Source organism: Alligator mississippiensis, chromosome 9, assembly GCF_030867095.1.
Source record: "Alligator mississippiensis isolate rAllMis1 chromosome 9, rAllMis1, whole genome shotgun sequence".
Classification (NCBI taxonomy): Eukaryota; Metazoa; Chordata; order Crocodylia; family Alligatoridae; genus Alligator; species Alligator mississippiensis.
Genome location: NC_081832.1, coordinates 10701828 through 10724873, shown reverse-complemented (window position 1 = coordinate 10724873; position 23046 = coordinate 10701828). Strand labels below are relative to the sequence as shown.

The following is a 23046-nucleotide window of genomic DNA, read 5'->3' as shown; positions in this document are numbered from 1 at the left end:
TGGGTGTGGGTGTGCACATGCATGCCTTAAAAAGCCATTTTTTTGATGTTCAAAAAGCTAAAAGGAATTGGGAATATAGTGATATTGAAGTTAGCTTGATGGATTGGCAAAAGGCTGGGTACGACATTGGCCTAATCTAGACTGGGAATCTGTTTTGAAGAGGGTTCTGGATAAGACAGCCATTCTAGTGTCCCAGTCCTTAATGTCATTGCCCTCACTACACCCTTGGGAAATAGGGAAGTACATACCCCATTTTCTTGTAGGGAAATTGAAATACCAAAAAACTAAGTCTCTTCCCCAATGTTTTATACAAGGAGCCTCACCTGGGCAAGGCTTTTAAGCCTGGTCTCCTGAATCCTAGGCTAGGCCTGAAGCAGCAACCAGTTTTTCCAAATGTGTAAAATCCTCATCATCACGGGCAATATGCCTTATTGTGCCTTAGTCATTATGTAGTTAAGCTGTGGTTAAACTGTGTACCTCCTTAGGCACCATGATTTACTTTTCAGTTTCGGTTTCTGTTCAGAACGATAAAAAGTTACCAGCCAAGCGAGCTGTGGAGCTACGTGATATAACCGTATGGAATAATCCGACCACAACAGAAATACTTCCTTGTTCCACGCAGGTAGTGATTGGTTCATATACCCTGAAGCATGAAAGATTATACCCCTTATAAATAATCATTCTTGCAGTGTAAACTGGGACATGGTTATCAGCCATATACAATGTCTAATCCTTTTTAGAATCCTATTAAGCTGTTGGTCTAAGGGATATATTTATCAATATGTTAGGGGTGGATGAACTGATCGGGATAAATGGAAAATGCCCTTTCTCTGAATTTAATCTAAACAGCACAAGGGCATTTTTGCAACTTTAAAAAACTGAACTAATATTCCCCCACTTCCTTTCCTCCAAAAGCTACTTCTTTTTCTTCTTGTAGCATTCCTGGATTTGGACCAGGAATGGGAAGCAGAATCCATTAGTCTTAGAAGTCACTATTAACATACTGAATGGGCAGGTTGATGTCTGCGGCAGGGGTCGGCAACATTTTGGGGCAGAGTGCCAAAAACACCCACAGCCTCAATTTGTAAGATGTTGGCAAGCCACGGATGGACAGTAGGAGAGCCATGAGGGGCCTGATCGTTATTATGGCAGCGCAGCCCTGGCCCCTTCCCCACCGTCTGCCCTGGCCTGAACATGTGACTGCTCTAAACTGGAGCTAGCATTAATGCCAGTCAACATTTGGCAGCTCACAGTATGAGATGTGTAAAAGACAACAAGAAATTGTTTTTTAGATATATAGGGAGTAAAAGGAAGGCCCAGGGAGGAATAGGACCCCTGCTAAATGAGCAGAAACAATTGGTGACGGACAGGGGAGACAAGGCTGAACTCCTCAACGAGTTCTTTGCCTCAGTGTTCGTAAGCGAGGGGCACGACAAGTCTCTCACTGGGGTTGTAGAAAGGCAGCAGCAAGGCACCGGACTACCATGCGTAGACCCTGAGACAGTGCAGAGTCACTTGGAAGAACTGGATGCCTTTAAGTCGGCAGGCCCGGATGAGCTCCATCCGAGGGTGCTGAAGGCACTGGCTGACATCATTGCAGAGCCACTGGCGGGAATATTTGAACGCTCGTGGCGCACGGGCCAAGTCCCGGAGGACTGGAAAAGGGCCAACGTGGTCCCCATTTTCAAAAAGGGGAGGAAGGAGGACCTGGGCAGCTATAGGCCAGTCAGTCTCACCTCCATCCTTGGCAAAGTCTTTGAAAAAATTATCAAGGCTCACATTTGTGAGAGCCCGGCAGGACAAATTATGCTGAGGGGAAATCAGCACGGGTTCGTGGCAGGCAGATCGTGCCTGACCAATCTAGTTTCTTTTTTTGACCAGGTTACGAAACGCCTGGACACAGGAGGAGGGGTGGATGTCGTATACTTAGACTTCAGGAAGGCCTTCGATACGGTATCCCACCCCATACTGGTGAACAAGTTAAGAGGCTGTGACTTGGATGACTACACAGTCCGGTGGGTGGTGAATTGGCTGGAGGGTCGCACCCAGAGAGTCGTGGTGGATGGGTCGGTTTCAACCTGGAAGGGTGCGGGCAGTGGGGTCCCGCAGGGTTCGGTCCTTGGACCGATACTCTTTAATGTCTTCATCAGTGACTTGGACGAGGGAGTCAAATGTACTCTGTCCAAGTTTGCAGATGACACAAAGCAATGGGGAGATGTAGACACGCCGGAGGGCAGGGAACAGCTGCAGGCAGATCTGGACAGGTTGGACAAGTGGGCAGAAAACAACAGAATGCAGTTCAACAAGGAGAAATGCAAACTGCTGCACCTAGGGAGGAAAAATGTCCAGCACACCTACAGCCTAGGGAATGACCTGCTGGGTGGCATGGAAGTGGAAAGGGATCTTGGAGTCCTAGTGGACTCCAAGATGAACATGAGCCGGCAGTGTGACGAAGCCATTAGAAAAGCCAATGGCACTTTATCGTGCATCAGCAGATGCATGATGAATAGGTCCAAGGAGGTGATACTTCCCCTCTATAGGGCGCTGGTCAGACCGCAGTTGGAGTACTGCGTGCAATTCTGGGCGCCGCAATTCAAGAGGGATGCGGATAACCTGGAGAGGGTCCAGAGAAGGGCCACTCGTATGGTTAAGGGCCTGCAGTCCAAGCCCTACGAGGAGAGACTAGAGAAACTGGACCTTTTCAGCCTCCGCAAGAGAAGGTTGAGAGGCGACCTTGTGGCCGCCTATAAGTTCATCACGGGGGCACAGAAGGGAATTGGTGAGTATTTATTCACCAAGGCGCCCCCAGGGGTTACAAGAAACAATGGCCACAAGCTAGCAGAGAGCAGATTTAGATTGGACATTAGGAAGAACTTCTTCACAGTTCGAGTGGCCAGGGTCTGGAACGGGCTCCCAAGGGAGGTGGTTCTCTCCCCTACCCTGGGGGTCTTCAAAAGGAGGTTAGATGAGTATCTAGCTGGGGTCATCTAGACCCAGCACTCTTTCCTGCCTATGCAGGGGGTCGGACTCGATGATCTATTGAGGTCCCTTCCGATCCTAACATCTATGAATCTATGAATCTATAATGCGAAGCAAAATGTCTTCGCTCGTCATGCTCTGGCACCCATGGTTGGGAGTTGCCTACCCTTGGTCTATGGTCACTACTCTACTGAAGTGAACAATGTCTTGAGGCTACTTCATATTTGATGATTTACAGTATGTAAGAGGAACCTTTAATTTTGTATTGTATTTGAATAGTTAAACTGACAATTAGCTTATTGTTGGCACCTGGATTTCAACTGATTGGGGCAGGGGGAGCCTGGGATCATAATGGGTTGGGGCAGGGGGAGCCTGGGATTATCCCAGGCTCACCCTGCACTGACAAGTAAGATGCAATAGGGATCTAATCCCTGATCCAAACATCGCATGTCTTGCCATGCATGCATGGCATGGCTGGAAGTGGCATGGTTGGAACTGTGTCTTAGCTCCCATAATGCCTTAAACTGAATGCCTGTCAGAGCCCTGAAAGTCATAACACCAGAAGAAATATGATTATTACAAATGAACCAGTCTGCCGTTAAATACAGAACAGCCTTAAATTCAGATCCAAGTCTTTTGATGCAGCTCATTTATCGCAGCATGGTTCAGCACTAAACCGTGGGTCTAGAGTCCAACCTGCCCTTGAGTTCAAGGTTATTCAGACTAAGGTTTTTGTTTTGGTTGTGTTACAATTGATTGCATAAATCAGAATAGCTAAAACCGTTGAATTTCACCTCTCTTGCTGATCACAAAACATTTTCAGCGGGACCTTGAAGTATTTATCTGTATTAATTCCTTAGCATTATTTTCCTTGTAATTTGAATAGGTCAATATAGAGTCCATTGAAGAGAGTCAAAGATAATAGTTTATTATTGAGGAGTTGTGTGATGTTTCTTTGTGTTATTTGTTTGACTGACTGGCTGATTATTCTTATTTAAAAAATACATATTTCAAAATTCACCTTCAGGAAATAGCCTTTTTGTTTGTGTGTTTGTGCTAGTGAAGCTTGAGCCTTTGTGTAGTGACATTTTACCTAGAGGGGAGATCTTTGGTGATTAGAAAGGGTTGACCAGAGGACAACTTTTGTGAAAACTGGAATTTGAATTTCTAATCTTTGGTCCAGATCCTCCAATGTGGCTGAGTTGTGCCGAGCACAAGACTATTGAAGATTTGCACTGGTGGTATTAAGCTACTTTATTATTATGCTTCTGCAATTATGGGCTGAACAAATCCTCACTGTAAGTCAGAGCAGCTGTAAGGCCATTCCAGATGCCCTGGCCACATAACTTTTGCTCAGACATGTGAAAGGGATGGGTGTGACCTAACATACGTTAGCTTTGTGGCTGTTTTGTACCCCTGTAGCATCTAATGTCAGGTAGTTAAGAACCAGGACCTGGCCTAATAGGAATCCACTTGTACCTCACTAGAACATGTTGTTACAGTTGACAGAAGAAACTTTCACAGTTTAGTTTCTGCAGTTAAATAGGCATGTTTATGTGATGCTGCCATCCTGGCCAATGTTATCAGGCTCTAAACCAGGGACTCGGAAGTTAGAAGCATCAACCTTTGCAAACAGAGAGCAGATACGGAGGGTCTCTGGCTAGGCTTCTGCAGCTTGGGTGGAGAGAAGGAATTGAGCTGCACGCTCATGCAAGCAGATTACGTTTACTTGTCAGAAAAAAAGTGAAATAAAAGGGGTTTATCTCTTTTAAGGTGGGTTGGGGTGGAATGACAATACTAGTCTTCTGCTCAGGAATTAATTTCACTCTTTGTGGTCATCTACTACTGCTCAGCATAGAATCATAGAAATCATAGCAAAAAGAGGGTTGGAAGGAACCTCAGGAGGTTGGTCTAGTCCAACCCACTGCTCAGAGCAGGACCATCCCCAACTAGATCATCCCAGTCAGGGCTTTCTCGTACCAAGCCTTAAAAACCTTCAAGGATGGAGATTCAACCACTTCTCTAAGTAACCTGTTCCAGTGCTTCACCACCCTCCTAGTGAGAGAGTTTTCCCTAGTATCTAACCTATACTTCCCTTGCTGCAACTTGACCTCATTGCTCCTTGTTCTGTCATCTGTCACCACTGAGAACAGTACAACTCCATCCTCTTTGGACCCCCCACTTCAGGTAGTTGAAGGCTGCTATTAAATCCCCTCTTAGTCTTTTATCCAAACTAAATAAGCCCAGTTCCCTCAGTCTCTTTTCATATATCATGTGCCCCAGCTGGCTCACCATTTTTGTTGCTCTCTGCTGGACTGTCCAACTTGTCCGCATCCTTTCTGTAGTAGAGGGCCCCAAAACTGCCACATGACTCCAGATGTGACCTCACCTGTGCAGAATAGAGGGGTATAACCACTTCCCTCAATCTGCTGGCAATACTCCTACTAATGCAGCCCAATGTGCCATTAACCTTCTTCACAACAAGGGCATGCTGTTGGCTCTTATACAGCTTATTATCCCCTGCAACTCCCAGGTTCTTTTCTTCAGAGCTGCTGCTTAGCCAGCTGGTCCCAAGCATGCAGCAGTACAAGGGATTCTTCTATCCTAAGTCCAGGACATTGCACTTGTCTGCGTTGAACCTCATGAGATTTCTTGTAGTTCAATCCTCCAATTTGTCTTGGTCACTCTGAATTCAAGCCCTACCCTCCACTTGATAGTGGCTGCTAACCAGTCAGAGAGCCATCGATTATTATCTGTTGAGCCTGATGCTCCAGCCAGTTTTCTATCCACCTTATAGTCCATTCCTCCAACCCATACTTTCTTCACTTGTTTGCAAGAATGGTGTGGTTGACCTTATCAAAAGCTCATCTAAAGCCAAGGTATACCACATCCACTGCTTTCCCTGCATGTACAGAGCCATTTGTCTCATCATAGAAGGCAATCAGGTTGCTCAAGCATGATTTGCCCTTGGTGAATCCATGCTAACTTCCTGATCACTTTCTTCTTCTCCAAGTGCTTAAAATTGGATTCCTTGAGGACCTGCTTCATGATTTTTCCAGGGACTGAAGTGGGCCTGACTGGTCTATAGTTCCCTAGATCTTCCTCCTTCCCTTTCTTAAAGATTGACACTACATTTACTCTTTTCCAATCATCCATGACCTCCCACAATCACCATGAATTTTCAAAGATAATGGCCAGCAGCTCTGCAGTCACAGCCAACTCCCTTAGCACCCTCAGATGCATTGCATCCGGCCCCATGGACTTGCACATGTCCAGCTTTTCTAAATAGTCCCTAACCTGGTCTTTCACCACTGAGAGCTGCTCACCTTCTTCCCAAACTGTTCTGCTCAGTGCAGCAGTCTGGGAGCTGACCTTGCCAGTCTGGGAGCTGACCTTGCATATACCCCACTGTGCTGCATTCATTCATTCCTCCTTTTCATTTTTAAACTCCCAGCTATTAGAAAGGTAATAAACACATTTTTCAAAGACTATGAAAGATTATCCAGCTGTCATAATAAGTGAGCAGCAGAATTATAGGAGCTGACTGTTGCCATTTATGTCAGGTTCAGTCCTGGTAGGTTAGGAAGGAACCTCATTACTTCTTATGATGAAATGTCAAGACGTTATCAGAGTGAACCTCCTTACTCCTGTCAGAAGAAAACTGGCATTGTTTGGAATTATTCTGTTAGCTAGTTCACAGGGCAGCCTGGATACTCTGACTGTTTTGGGGGTTGTTTTTTTCTGAAACAACTTCAGTTGGATAATTGATGAGAAGTTGCTAATGATGTCCATTTCTGTGTGCACTTGTTATATTACAGGTGGAAATGGTATTTTCCATCAACTAGACTAGAACAGAAGACTTTCTTGATTTAACGCTAGTAGAATAGGTGGGGAATTCGAGTAAAAAGCTAATAAAATATAACAAACGAAAGCTCACCAACGATTTAAGAAGGGCATTGAAATATTATAGGGACATGGTGCCAGAGCAGTTAGTCTTGCTACAGATCCAGAGATATGGATCTGAGACTGTTTCCAGATTCTTGACTGCATTGACCCAGCTGTAACAGGGTACCTGGTCATTCATGGTGGAGAGTTGCCCTTCTCTGTCTTGCCCAACAGGCCATCTAGGTTTGAGTGGAATATTGACATTTCTAATGAATATATTATACCTATCTGAAATTGCCAACATAAATACAATTATTGTTTCCTGTTTTACAGCATTTGCATTTCTATTGCATTTCATTTGCTAACTGCTACTTAACTAAGCAATTACAATCTTAAGCAGTTTGTATTGATTACATGAATCTGCTTCATCAGGGGAAAAAGCCCTAATGAATACTGAGAGTGCAATCATCTCAATATAATAATCTCAGGACTAAATCTACCTTATGCATATGCAGGTACTTTATAATCAGTGTGTTTCATAAATCTTTGAAATGTATATTCACCTCAACTGAGTAAATAGCTCAAAGCCTATAAACAAATCTTTACTAAAATGTCGTCATTTCTCTCTGCCCAAGAAAGCATATGAAACGTGAGTTTGTGAGGGTTTGAGTTGTAGGGGGTTTCTGTCCATTTGGTTTGTTTAAAGGGGATGGCTTGAGTCCAAGCCTTAGTGTTAGCTGAGTTGTTAAAGGAGTGAATATGTCCTCACATCATCTATTCTCAGCCTAAAACCCCAGGACTGCTGCTAATTGGAGCATCCTCAGGACTAGGTTACATTCTCATAACTGTCACTTGGGCATGCTCCTAATGGTACCCCAGGAAATTCGGAGGTATCCACCTGAAGCAGCTTCACACATCTTTTATGCTACTGAAATGCTAGATGAGACTATGGTAAGAACCACAATATGGCCCTTTATCTGTTTTCACAGAAAACTTTAACAAGCTTTGCAAGTCCTGTAGAAATAATTCAGGGTTTAAACACAGTGGACCTACACAAGAAGAATTACAGATCCTATTTAAAGGTACTGCAGATTAAATTCACCTCTGCATTTTGGTTGAAGAAGAGTTTTTAAGGATGCTCTTCTTGTTTAAGAAGAGGCATTCACCCACAGAAATGTCTAATGGGGTTAACTGTATGCAACATCTTTGTAACATCTTTACAATTGTATTAAGTTATTTTAATAAGGACTAAAAGGCTCTCCTTGTCTCTGAGTACAGAGTGGAGTCCCTTTAAAGGTAAATATGGAATCTGTGGCTGACTGAAGCACCAAAGCAATAACATCCTGTCACACTTTATTTCACAAAGTGCAGTGCTTGTGTAACAGCTAGCAGTTGGTTTGTCCTCAATGGTACAATGCTACCATTTAGCCTTAAGGCCCTCCCAATTACTTCTTATGTTGCAAATAAATCAAAAGATTGCACCATCTACTTGACAATGAACATTAGCATACAATGCAAACACTGCTAATGATCATAGTATAACCACGATCACCTGTCCAAAGAGCCAGTAAATTCTCTATCTCTGTGAGAGTTTCTTCACAGCTCATTATCCTACCATCTGTTACAAAGGCCTGAAAAAACTGTAATTTAAAGATTTCACTGTAATTGATCTATGAGAGAAATAAGAAGCCATCCCAAAATGTTCATCTAAATACGACTGCGAGATTTTGGTTCTAGAACACGGTTCACCAGCAAGCCACCCAAAGTTGTTACAACGATGGTTGTGGAAAGATGGGGTCCCAACATGGAAAAGAGCAGCATATTTTTGGATGGGGCTGTCTTTGAATCCATCTGGATAGCCTTTAATCAATGAGATGACTGATTATCTAAATCATAGAACCATAGAAAATATGATAAATATCTAAACAGTTTCCATTACATAGTCAATTTGGGATTCAATGCCTTTTGTGGCAGGATGCTTAGTGTGCCTTCCCCCTTTAAGAGGAAAAGTTGACTGAGAGGCAGCTTCTGAGTGGTGTGGAGGGGGGCTAATGAGTGACTCACCTGACTGGAAGAGGGCTCAGGCTTCAGCTATATAAGCTCAGAGCCTGAAATGGTCAGGCAGTCTAGCTCTGAGAGCCCCCCAAAAAGGAGCTTCAGCCAGCAGGGCAGTGAGGCTCATGGAAGAACAAGGGATTGGGGTCCACCACTCTGGAGGCCTCGGGCACAGGGGAATCTTGTCCAGGTACAGTGAGATTGGTGTATGCAGGCAAGTTGCCATTAATTTATGTTGATGCTTTTGCCTGAGTCACAAGCTTTGAGCATCATTGGTGGCAGGCGTAAGGCATGCTCAGCAAGCCGGTAGTTCAGGCAGTTCAGAGGGGCTGAGCAGGGTACAGAGTGTCCCCCCAGCCTAGAGGAGGGGAGGACAAAAAGGGAACATCAGAAGTGATAGCACCTGCAAGTCTTGGGGTGTGGTGTAGGGGTGCACGGAGCCACACAATTGACCCTGAAGGCCGCGGTTGCCCTGGAGGGACCAGATAACAATTTGAAGGACTAAGGCTAGCTTTAAGGCCTGTGGGCAGCCTTCTTTCCCTATTCTTTACTAAGAACAAGGTATGGAGGGTGAGTAATTAGGGGAGGGCTATCTTAGAGCTTAAGCTGGGCAGGAGCCATACAGCCACCAGGGGGCATCATGGCCACCCCTGGCACCTTGGCCCTGTCACACCCTTCACTTAACAAACCAGTCATTCACCAGCCATTAATGCAGTGCAGAGTCGCGGTCTCCCCTCCTGCCCAAGTCGTAACCATTGTGCACGTGCATGCCAGCATATTGTTTCCTGCTGCTTTTGACCTACTTACCAGTGCTGACATGGAATAAAGCCAGCCCGCTGTCATGTCATTCTTGCTCTTTCTGTTGCCACAGAGATACAGTAGATTTATTATGAGAATGAAATCAGTCCTCATCAAAACAGTATTTGCATGAAATTCCAGGTGTATTGATGACATTTATACATTAAGCATGGTGATGCTCCACTTTCCAGGGCCATTTCTCTGACCTGTCTGTTGTTCAGAATTTATTCTTTCAGGTCCCTTGCTTTCTTTTTTTGTTAAATCTTTCTCAAGACCATTCCTTGCCTGCTGGAGATCCTCTGTTGTTCCAGATAAACCCTTTGGGAATGTGGAACTGTTGCTCATCCTCCCCTACTTTATGACCTAACTTGCCTTGGGGTATGTCTGCCTCCGTGGTGATTTTGAAACTGGTGCTGAGAAACTAGTCCCTCCCACTTGCTCTTGTGCTATACAGGGTATTTGTCCAAAAGTGATGCCTTTTTAGTGCAGGGATGTTCTTAGGGACCCTCAGTCTCCTGGCGTGCTCATGAAAGTGATGCAGGACGTGCCTGTTGTCATTTGAATACTGGCCATACAACATCTTTCCAGCAGGCCACATGTGTAGAGGAGGAGGGAGTGGCGGGGGGCCTTGTTTGAATTTTTTTTTTCAGTGGCGGTCTCAGGGATTGCCACAAGGTTGTAAGATGTACCCTGAAAGGATTTTGAGCAGTTGGGAAACATCAGTCACAGCGCCCCAATGAATTTTCCCTTTCCTGGAATAGATTCCTTGTTTGTTTCCATGGTGCTGAAATGTATGGTAACAGTGCAACTTCTGCTGATACTTTATTGAAGGAACTGCATTTAATAAATATACTGCGTAGGTGGAAGCATGTATCGTGCAGAGTGATTCAGTATTAGTAACTCGGATGTGGGTGTTTTAAAGAGCAGTGGTTGATTTGATATTTGTTTGTTCTTTCAGATCCCAGGCACACTGTCCACACCTTACAGAGAGGAGGCTGAGGGTAAATGGCTTCTAAAAAAAAACTTCAAAGCCTTCCTTTTTCTCCTTGAAGCCAGCCAGCCCTCAGATCCGCCTCTTCTGTGTGCTTGCTTGACCTGTTCTCTTTGCTGTGAAATAAACTAATATCTCAAAGGGTTCTTACCTGCTTCTTGTCTGCAAAATGAAATGAAAGGAGTCTGCTTCTGTAAAATGTCATAGATAGTTTCTATTTTCATAAACAGAGCATGTAACTTTTAGCTGTCCGAGGGGGCAAATGGAGGGAGAACAGGCATTTTTATAGTTAGATATTGTGATTGCTGTCATGCATTGTGCTGCTCTGGTTTAACCATGTCACACTTGCTCTTTTGGTGCTTCAGTTTACACACTTCTAAAGGGGTGACAACACAGGCTTATCGACTGCTTGTGCACTAGATGTGCTGTCAGTGTGTTTACGTATACAAAATGGGTGTGGACTCACAACTGCGGATACAATATCAGTGCATAGAATATGAGGGCCCCAAAACCTGCTTTTTAAATTAATGCCTCTTATTTTAGAAGTGGTAGGTATCAGAAAGTTTTTATTAGAGGACTACAGTAATTTTGTTAGCTGTCATGTCTCTAGAAGAGCAAACTGGGAAGAAGCTATTGGTTGCGGCAAAATGATGCTACTGTAATTCCTGGCTTTTGAAGTCCTGTCCTTCTCTTGGCATGCATGTGTGATAATCTTTAAACAATGTCATGCTGCAGCTCTGCCAATACAACTTGAAAATCCTCAGCTAGCAGGTGAATGGCATTAATACAGAGATGATAGATGCTAGGCAGAACAACTGGGCAGGAAGAGCCTATCTGAACAGGGTTGTGCAAAATTAATGTGCGTCTTTGTAATGTGTTTTGAAAATCATAAGCCCCCTCTGTTTCACGTATTATGCAATTCCTTTGAGACCAGCTACATGTGCAAAGAACTTATCACTCCATAAAAAGCTCAAACCAGCTATAAAATTAGACCTTAAAACTGTGTACTAACTGTCAAGCTTTAATTTGCTATTGAGCTTTAATTTCCAGGTGTAGCAGGTGCATCATGCCCAGCAAGGGCTGGGAGTCCTGTAAGTAAGGGGACTCTCAGCCCCTGAAGCTGCCAACCCTGGGTCCTGGACAACTCTGTCCCTCAGTCGCATGCCTCCAGGTGCCCGGATCCAGCTGGTCCTGGCAGCGATGAGGCACAGCTGCAATCTCCCAGCCTTGGGGGTGTGTGGAGCTGCTCACTGCACCCCCCAGGCCTGGAAGATTGCAGCTACCGAGATCTCACAGCCCTGGGGGGTGCATAGGGTGCTCCTATGTCTAGGAACCCCTCACAGCTGAGAGGCTGCCAGGCATGGGAGCTTGCTTGTTGCCCCCTGCACCAGCAGTAAAGCACAACGGTATCTAATGAGCAATTGTGTGGATTGCACATTAGATTCCATTGCACCTTTACCTGCATATGTAGAGGGGGCTGAATTTTGTTCAAATTTCAGGCTAACTGATCCCCAGTTAAATGCAATGCAGACCGTACTTACCAGCTTACCCAAGTAGGGATGCAATGCATAACTTCCCTAGCTTTCTTCAGTAACTCGCACTATGTATGCTCCAAAGTTGCCCGGGTTTACTTAAAACTTTGATAGACAAAGTCTAGATAAATAATAATCTCTTAGCCAGGTGAATTACTTACTCAAGGTTCCCAAAGCCTAACACTCTCCTAGAGCACATTTAGTATGATTTCTGCTGATCTGTTCCAGCCCAATCTCTGCTTCACCACTCTGCTTGGATAGGGATAGCTGGCAGCCTGCTATTCTAATTCCTTGTATGACATTTCGTACCACAGATACATTTACCACAAATCCATGCTTCACACTAGTTTCTAGTGTGCTGGTTTTGCATGACACTAGAGGATGATGCATCTTGTCAGATTTGCTAGGTCAAATCAAAGTCTTTTTCCAGGGAGAACTGGATTAGCTATTTTACTCTCTCCTTATCAAATGCCCAGTTCACTCTGCCAAGAACCGCTCCATGCAATGTGCAGCCCTGTGCCGCGATCGATATATCTCAGGCTCCTTCCTCAGGGCTCCATTAATTTTAACTCTCTACCAAGGTATTTTTTAGTCCCACTTGCTTTAGAACTGGTGCACCTTGTGTTGTCATAGTTAACTCAGTGGAGCTGCACAAAGGATAGATTGAATTTATTATGTTCAGGAGCCAATGAGCTCTTGTGCTGTACATGATACGGAAAGAAATTTGCTCCATCTGCAAGATACACAAGGAGATGCAGAATAAAAAGCTATACACAAAGAACAACAGCTTTTCTTTCCCTACCCAGGACGCAAAGACTGAGGACCAGATTCTCAGGTGTGGTTCGTGCTGTGGGAGGGAAGGCAAACCCACAGTGTAGGGAGATGTTCTGCTGCCTGGAAAAGGAGGAATGGGCCAGAGCTTCCTTGTGTTCTGCTTTTCTCCCATTCCCACTTGTAGCTGCCTGGCTTAAGCCTGAAGCAGAACCAGTCTCGTCTCACAAGGGTTTTTGGCTCTCTTTGCACACCCCTCTCCCATCCTGCACCATGTGTCCCCATGCAGCCTTGCCCTAACTTCCCGAGTCCCGTTGCCAGCAGAGAATGGTACAATTTGGGCCTGAGCAGAGGAAGAAGTGATTAAGCAGCAATTCCACCAAGTGTTTTTGTACAACCTTTGCCTCCCACACGATCTGTCTGTGAGGACTGTCAGCAGTGCTGCTGTCATGCTCTCTCCTTGATGTCTCTTTTGCTCTTTTATTTTATAGCTTCAAATGAAAATGAGTGAGCGAGCTGTGTCTCTCAGCACCATGGTGCCCTTGCCTCGGAGTGCCTACTGGCAGCACATCACACGGCAGCACAGCACTGGCCAGCTCTATGGCCTACAAGGTAAGGAAGGGAGGATTAAAGCTAAAACTGTGCTAACTTGAACCCCTCGGTGGGTTGGGCCCTTGTCCTAGGAACGGTTCCATGTTTAGACAGGTCTGGCAGCACTGCTGCTTAGTAAGTTAGCTCAATATTTCCCATAGCCAGACCTTTAACCATCTGAGTTGAACTCCTCCACGCTGTCTTGGGCTGATATTTTTTGCATTAAATCTCAGTCAAAACAACGTGGTTCTTTCCAAGGATGATGCTTGGGAAGAGTACGTTGACTCGACCATGTTCAATAATTCTAGCGATCTTTTCTTTGAACAGCTCTTTTGCCTCCATGAGCTGGATCAGGGACTTGAAATATGTCAGGGATGGCCTTTGTGTCAGGGATGTGTCCTGCCTCTTTGTGAAACTTTGCATAAGATAGGTGTCCTTCCTGTTGCTGGCCTAAGGGGTAATGCATATTCCAACAGATTTCCTATGAAATTCTGGAAAATTGTCAGTAATATTGGATCTGATGTTCAGCGTATCTCTATGCAGCCTATTATTGGCTTTATTGTGGTTGTTGAAGGACATCTAGTGGCTAGGAAGGGCATTTATCCTGATGGCCAATTTCATGCCCTAACTCAGTGGTTTTCAACCTGTGGTCCGTGGACTCCTGGGGATCTGCAGACTACGTCTAAGGGGTCTGTGAAAGATGACTATGATCCATCTAAAGTGTGTGAATACCCACACTTACAATTCAGAGGGGTCTGTACCTCCATTCAACATTGTTTAGGGGTTTGCAAATGAAAAAAAGGTTGAAAACCACTGCCCAAACATATCTGCTGGGAATGCTGAGTAGTGTGGGTGTCTTTAGACACTGTCCAAAATCAGAAGACTATCAGGTTCTTAATCTGGCAAAGATCCCATTGACTCCAGTGGGAGCACAGTTAGACCAAGGTGGAGCATTTTTGGAAATCCTGCTCTTGCACGTTAAAAGCCTGATCTCAAGATAATAGATTGCAGTTACCTCCTTTTGGGCACAGATCTTTGACTCAAATGTAACTCCATTTCTCAAGTAGATTAAATGTCATACCATAATTTGAAGCTGTATCTTGTTATTGCCATTGATACTGGGGGGTGGCAGAGTTGCAGTTGCTCAGCATCTCTCTGCCTCTAAGTCAGTACACACATTTCTATTATAAAACACATTTTTTCCCACCTACCTTTTTATAGTGTAGGGCTTGTTTGAAATGTATTAGAACGAACTGAGTAAGTTGGTACACTATTGGTGAGGAAGCCTGTACTTTGGGTACGTGATCTGTTTAGAGATATCACGAGGAGAGACCAGGGAAAGAGTGGGCTGTATCCTTAGCTCTTCCCCCTTTCTGTGGTGGCTTACCAGGTAGGGCATATCAGTAGGGAACATTCATATTACTGGGAGAGCAAAGGGATATCGATTTGTGTCTGAGGAATACACAGGGTGAAGCAAAGGGGAAAGCCACTGGAAACTGTTAAATATAGCCAGAGCAAGGTGAGCAAAAATCTGACCAAGAGGGGGAGAAAAACTATCAGGAGAGGTCAAGAGCTGACATCTCATGACTGCAATTGAATGCTCTGAAGAAGAGAGCATGTGGGCACACAGATAGTAGCTAAATAGAGGTAATGGAAGCCAAGGTGATAAATGCGTGTTTCACAGAAATGTTCAGAGGCTGGTGCAGGAGCACAAAAGAGCTCTAATTTCAAGGGGCCGACCTCATCTGCCAACCTCAGACACTTGAGAAATGATAAAGCAAGCCTCAAAATCATGAGATTTAAAAAAAAAAACCCACTTAAATCTGTGTTTCCTTTTTCTTTGCTGCCTGGCTTCAGGGTTTGTGTTTGCTGATGCTTTTCCTGCTATCAGAAGAGTTTGGTCATCTTGCACCAGATTTAAGGGATCAGCTCAAGTTAACAATGAAAATGGAGAGTCTTCTAGATTCAAATGACTCCAGGAGCTAGGCTTTGCAGAACAGCCAGTATCTTGAAAACTGGTAAAAAATCACAAGAACTAGTCATGTGCCTCATTTCAATTTTTTTTCCCTCAGTTTTCAGTAACTCATAGACAAAGTTAAACAGAGTTCTTTCTATGGTATTAAGATTTTCTTAATATTAGGGCATGTGCAGAAGTAGTAACCACAAAAAAAAGCTGCAATTGTTTTGTAAAATGACTGAACAATAAAGGCAGCATTTTACATAAATGACTGTTAACATTTGTTCAGTAAATTAAAGCTTGGGAAGCTGACCTGCTAGTAACAGTGAGGACACAATGGGCATATCTAAATGTGCTAATAATTCATATTAGGCTTACTGTACAGTAAAATATGTACTGTGCAGCTAATGCCCTGCATGTGTAGACAGTGATGCTTTACTGTGCAGTAGATTAGACTGCTGTGCAGTAAATTATCTCAGTTAGACGCACCCACTGAGAATGTGACTGCGGCATTTTGATACAACCAGCTGGTTTGTTTTACTGTTGCTGATGCTAAAAACCCTTTAGTAAAGTAATAATTCCAAACTGATTTGTTTGACACAAGATAAATAGTAAGATAAGATATTATTTTTATACTAGATAAAAGTATCTTCATAGAGGCTGGAATAGGACTATGCAAATAGACCTATGTTCTCTGAAAAGTTCTGGCACTTGTACAAATAAGTTGCAGAGACTAATATTCCAGTTAGCAAGCAAGAGTGCTTCAGTTCACTTTGTGTGTTGTTTTACTGCTGCTTTTCTGGTGGTACCTATAATTACTTTAGTTTCATGAATTCACTAACCAACCAACCCCAGAAGCAATGCTTGATATAAAATAAATTTTGTTTAGTGTCAGGGCTAGCATGCTTATACTCTTGCATGTGCCAAGTAGAAACTTGCTCAGTGGGTGCGTCTACAAGTGCATAAAGGCGCTGTAGTTATGGCACATTAAATTGAGTACCTGTAATAACAGGTACTAACTGAACATGCAGTAATTAGCACTACTGTGCAGTAGCACCAGCACATGCCTTTTTAGTGAGGCTAATGCACAGCAGACTAATTCTACTGTGCATTAGTGCGATAGCACAGCTTTTGCTATGATGTGTTAGTGCACAGTAGAATTAGTCCTCTGCACATGTGAGTCTCATGTAGGCATGCCCACTTAGTAGAGAAGGTTGAAGTACTTCATGCAAGAATTCCCCCCTCTTCCCCCCACTGCAGAAATTATAGTTTTATTGAAATTTGCAAACAAATTTTTTTTTATTTTTTTTCCAATTGAGAGAGTCTGGGGGGGGGGGGGGGGGGGGAGGATCAATTAGACATTTTGAACAAATGATTTTTTTTTTCCCTTTATGAAATGTCAAATTAAAACAGTTCAGAATCTCCTGTGCTAGGATTTCCTGCCTGATCCTTTGACTCTCTTTTCCAATTCCGAATGGAAATGGATTGCTCAAGTGTCCACACTGCCATTTTCCCGCGTTGGTGAACATTCCCAGTGTGACGAATGAAAAGTGATGCATCCCTCATGCTTGCAAATCCATATTAACACAGCTCTATTTACACCTTCACTTAAGACCATGGTTTTCTATACTTCTATTGGAGTGTGTACAGATGTGGGGCTATCCTTTTCTGCTCCACTTTTGACCTTTGGGGTCAAAACAACAGGAAGAGAGAAACCTTCATAGAAGAGGAGTGTCAGGAATGAATGGGAAGAGCCTTGGCCTCTCCCACCCAGCGTATCAACTAGCAAAACTGAGTCATCTTGGAGAACAAGTGATCTCTGCTGATACATGTAGGTCAGTAGCAGATTAGTTCCACTTGAGAGCAAGAAAGGAACCATGAAGGGAAATGCAGTTCTCCAAAGTCCCTCCTCAGTCCTGTACTGCTGGCTCAATACAATAGATTGCACAGGGGCAGGCTTTCCCTCAAGTAATTTAAGTTACCTAACATGTGTTTCATTCTTAGCCAGTTTTGTAATAAAGTACCATGCACAGATACTCTACCTGCTTGACTAAGTGTTGTTTTGTTTTCTCTTGCATTTGATTTGCAAAAGATGTTTCAAGCCCGCTGAAGCTTCATCGAACAGACACTTTCCCCACCTACAGATCAGAGCATCGATAAAAGATTGCAAAGCACTTAAAACTCTTTGTCTTGTGACAGACTGCCCCGGTGGATAATAATGATGATGGCAAGAAGGAAAGCAAAGTGGAATTACTGGGGGAAAAAAAAAATCAGCTTGGATTAAGAAGTCCTGCAATACAATATATTTTATTTTTTACTTTGGCAAAAGTGAAATCTGTCCTGCAGATCTTTAAAAAGGAAATGACTCCAATGTTTGTTTCACATTTTACATCTGAACAGAAAGGAAATCGACCCCTTAAATATGACTCGATGTTTTTGTATGATAGATATCAGTTGTAAATATATTAACTTGTCCTCTGATGTGGAGCACTGTGATTTCACTTTGTCTAATTCAGCTGTGTGAGGTGATGTCAACTGTGTCAGCAATCCCATGGTTCATGTTTGGTGTAGCTCTTATTCTTTCTTTACTAACATAATTGTTCAGACCAATCCTTGACCTTTGAGAAATGGTGGCCAGTTTTATGCAGCAGTTAAATCTATTTTTCCTGTGTACGGAGTCTGTAGAAGACTTGGTTGACTTTTAAAGGACATTGTCAAGTGTCTTATTTTTCATATGTTTGCTTCCAGCTCTGGTGGCTAGAAATAAAACATTTTTTCTCACCATTTCTGTGGTTTTTCATGTGAATGCCAGCATTGGCAGTACAGTGATTTCAGAAACCTGTGTACGGCCATAGTCAATAATAAGTTAGCAGAAGGAAGTAAATGGGAAAGTGGGTTATTTTGGGTCCCCTTGAAACAAAAGCAAGAAACCCTTATAATAGCTTAGAAGGTACGGTATTTTTTTTAGAGAAACAGAATAGGAATTTCCACAAGATTTCCTACTTGAGCTTCAAATAAATTTTGAAAATGGCCCCATTTTTGCCTCTTTACTGTACTTGACAGTGAGTCTTTTATGCTGCTTGCCTGGATATGATACCAGAATGTTAATTCTGACATACATTTTATGTAATGATTGGTGTGTGCAATCTGTATCAGATGGATTGGATAGCTTTATGGGTGTTAAATATAGAAGGAATCTTAAAAGTGGCTAGTTATGATTATCCTGGTATTGTACAAATGAGGAATGTATATATAGTGTTACTGGGTTAAGAATAATTTTAAAAACTTTGCTAGAAGTCAGGGGTAGGAGTAAAGCACTGAGATAGTCAACCTGATTTCACTGCGAATATATTTACTTCTGTTCACTAAACTATGGACCAGAGCTTATTTAGGAGGAGATCTGGTTCTGATTCTCAATACAATATGCTGATATATGCACATAATTTGAAAAGAATATTAAGTAGTTTCCTGGTTAGTAGGGTAAGCAACCCTATGATTGGCAGCTAATATTTTAAATTGTTACAAGGAGAAAGAGAGAGGACAAAATGTTTTTTACCTCTTTTAATATTATTGGTCATGACAGCTGGTAGATCCTCAAGGGTTGATTGTGATACTATCAGTATAACACACATTTGTATGAATGTGTAACTCCATGAAACTCCATATTATGTCTTGGATTTTTGTTCCTTTTGAAACAAACCCTGTTCTCTTTCATGCAAATAACTGAATCCTTTTATAGCACATACAGTGGATTCAGGCAGAAGAACAATTCTACTCTGGTATAGAAAATGGTGTGTGTCTTTAGCTTGGACTCTGGTCAAAAGTCACTTGTGAAAGGTCCCATGCTTGTATCTCCAAGAAGCACTCACTGGAGTAGTGATAGATCCAGATGTGCCTGAGCCAGGTGGATTCAGCAGGAACATGCCATTTTATTTAAGTATGATTACAGACCTAGCGCTCTTTACTGTGGTATGTCATGAAATGTAAGATGGTGATATTCATAAAATCCATTTAAAAAAAAAATCAAGTTACCGTAGAATGATGGTTTTATTTGAATTTTAAAACAGGAAGACCTAAAGCCATGGTGATTGCGGCTTCCCATATCTGTCAGAAGCCAGAGCTGTCTTTACTATTTGAAATCTGTTGGTTAAATAAAGAGTCTCTTCCTTCTAGAGCTAGAAAGAGTTCTTTGTTTGCAAATCCAGAACCAAGGGTCCATCAGATATTGATCCCCATCAGCCAGCTCTCACAAAAATGATCACGTTTGGGTCCAGGTCTGTTTATAAATCATGGTAAGATGGAAGACATGGTTTGGGCTGGTCACAAGGTGGTAACAATCTGAGCATTGTCTTTCACAAACGCCAAACTTCTGAGAAATGAATTTGATGACTCTATCTCATTGTGGAAATTGTGGACTCATCACCGCAGCATCTGTGCCCTTGTCTCTCTAGCTATGAGAGATGAATATTTTTCACTGAAAATTTTGTGTTCTAGGAAAATCCTGAAGTTTACAATATAGTAAAGGGAAGTGTGATCTCCTATAAGAAATCCATGCACTTTTCTAAACAATTCAGATTTTAACCCATTTTCTCCCAATTGTCTATAATCCCATTATAAAATTATTAAAAATCCCAAGAATGCTTTAAAGGACCAAAATATCCAAAGGCCACAATCAAGACTGAGGCTGTGACACTTAGTCTCACCTCAAAGGTTTTACAAGCTAGAACAACCCTAAGAAACTTTGAAGAAGAAGAAACAAGAATGATGACCAGCTGGAAGGAGACAGGGAATGGGGCAGTAGTACCCCCCTGCATCCCCTCTTTCCCCACCTTGATTCCTGCTCCACTCAAACTTTAAACAAAACTGTCTTGGACGGGCAGTGGCAAGTCTATTCAGATAGTGCTGAGAATGTCAAATAACTTCTTGGCTCATTACCATCCCCCTGATTCCTGTTAATCTCTCTCTACTCCACAAGTGTTAACAACCCTCTGTCCTTTTAAATGGTCTTGCTGTTTCATTATTTAAACTATCCTTTCTTCTGCAATTATGCTGCCTGTTAGCCATTCTGGGTAATGTGTGTCTTCTATTTTACAGCCTTGCAGACTGTTTTTAGCTGTAGCTAAAAACCTTAACTCAGGTGTGGTAATATTAACAGGTGTAGAAATGACTAAGTGAAGTATTGGAAGCACTATCAAGATCCTTAAGGAGGCTAGATTTTGACTTATGATTCTGAATAAGGGATGTACATTTAACTATGATGACTTCAGGACTAATGATACAATATCCTTTTGCCTAGTTTGTTGCACTTTTAAAAAAAAAGTTATATATCCTCTGGCAAATTAGAGCACATTCGAAAGGTTATATTTCTTTTTTTTTTTTGTTTTGATCTTAAATTGAATAATATAGTGCAAGCCCCTTACCATATTTGTCAAGCTTCTAGTTTCTCTTTCGCTGGAGAAAAACATGTTGTGTTATAAGTGATAATGTGCCACATCAGCTGCGGCCCCATTTTCAAAATCCTGGATCAGCCCGTGGAAAAGGATATAGATCCCATCCACTCCTTCCACCCCCCAGCTGGTGTCCTCAACTCTTTATTATTCCATATACTCAGGGAAGTCACGAGTCTAGGTTAATAACATTTATATGTGTACAGAAATAATGGGAAGAGAAATGGTCTGTGAACTCCTACTGCAATCATCCTCATATAAAGCTTCACAATCTTGGCTTTAATTGTAGCAAGCTCCAATTCCATTTCCAGAACATATGTTTCTGTAAAAGAAATTCAAAGAACAGCTTTGTCAGACTCAGGAGATGCACAGAAAGCCACATGCGCAGATTGCCAACGCCATTTATTTCATAAGGAAAACAGTGAAATGTCTGTGGAAAGGTATGTATTAAAAGCAACTGATGTTGTAAACAGACATAAAAGGAGCACGCTCTCACAATCTAAATGGCACGCATCCTCCTCCCATGCTCTGAAACACAGAATTTTATCCAGAAAGTAGAAAGCACTATGGCATTACAGTACTGCTGCCTGCTAACCCAGGGTTATGCACATTTATAGTCAGTGCTGCAGATGAGAAAAGTGGTTTACACACACTCGAACAGTTTCCCTTCTATTAAAGCAAAGCATATGCTCAAACAGGAAACAATGTATTTAGGCAATGGTCCAGGATCTAAATGCAGGGATACAAATTCTGATCTCCCTGAAGCCTCTACCCAGTGTACAAAAGAAACGGTTCCCTGTTTCAACCAGGAGATGGAGCCTCTTTCCATCATGCAGGAGCAGGCCTGATACTCTGATGCATGACAAATGATCAGAAAAAGAAGTTGAGAGAGTTACTCCAACTCAAAGTAACATCAAGAACATTTGGAGAAGTGGAGCATTTTATATGAACTGATCTGCTTCAGATGGTCAGAAAGTTTCACTTGTGCAGTGAAAGAAAAGAAACTGTATTTCAGACTTTGAGTGCTTAACATTTTGGAAGATTTGGGAAATGTTAATAATAGTACGTGTGATGCAATCCTGCAAACTCTTACTAAAGTGCATCAAACTTAGTAATGTGTATCTTTTATTTATCCTCTCATTGTTTCACTGCAGGACTAGGTGTCTAAATCATTTCTATCTGGAGTTTATCTCTATATTTTTCTCGAGCCTCAACTTTCCCAAGCACATATCATGTTTATAGTCATCCTTATTTAGGAAAAACCCCTTAAGGGCCTATGGTATACCAGTAGTTCATTTGATTTCACTGACACTTGAGTACAACATATCTACAATTAAGTATGTACTTAAAAATGAAGCCCTAATACTTCATTTTTGGAAAGGTGAATGTCAAGAACTAAGATAATATATAAGTGCCAAAGCTAGAGGAAAATATCAAATTGTGTGCTTTAATGTATTTTCCATAGAACCAAAGTCAGAGGGTTGTAATTTCTCTTTTAAACTAGAAGCCCATAAAACAAAATGAAGGCAAGGAAGGCGAACAAAAGAATAAGATTTAATGTGAGGTAATGAAGATAAAAGCACTGATATGAAGGAAGAAAAATGGAACCGGCTGGCTGTTGGAGGATCTCATTAATCCCACTGTTGTCAACATTTGTTTTGAGGCATATTAGCAAGTACCAACACAATTGGTTGGAGCAGAAATGAATCATTAGCTGCATGTTAAATCCCTGGGAGATTTCATCATATATCTGACAAAGGCATTATTTTTCAAATGCATATTGGCCTCTTCCATGCCTTGAGCCTATTCAGCTGAGGGGTTCATTTCATTCCAGCTCTAGCACTTAATCCTAGTGAAAGGACACAAGCTAACAACTGAACTGAAGTTCTCTGTCTGTAGATTATACGTGGCACAGGCTAATGCATTCTAAGACTGAGCAGGTATGGCTACATTGCCCTGCAGTATACAGCATTGACATACCCCATGGCTGCTGTGCATTTGTTCTGCCTTCTGTGATGAAAGGAGGGAAGCAGAGTTAGT

At 42.5% G+C, this 23046-nt stretch overlaps 1 protein-coding gene across 1 annotated transcript in view; it reads left to right on the top strand.

Annotated features, from left to right (window-relative positions):
- Positions 1 to 19733, top strand: part of DOK5 (docking protein 5) — an 82059-nt gene extending 62326 nt beyond the window's left edge. The window contains exons 7-8 of the mRNA XM_006273654.4: positions 13503 to 13623; positions 17652 to 19733. Coding sequence (XP_006273716.1) covers positions 13503 to 13623; positions 17652 to 17719 — 189 coding nt within the window. The 3' untranslated portion in view covers positions 17720 to 19733. The remainder of the gene's footprint in view (positions 1 to 13502; positions 13624 to 17651) is intronic.
- The last annotated feature ends 3313 nt before the right edge of the window (positions 19734 to 23046 follow it).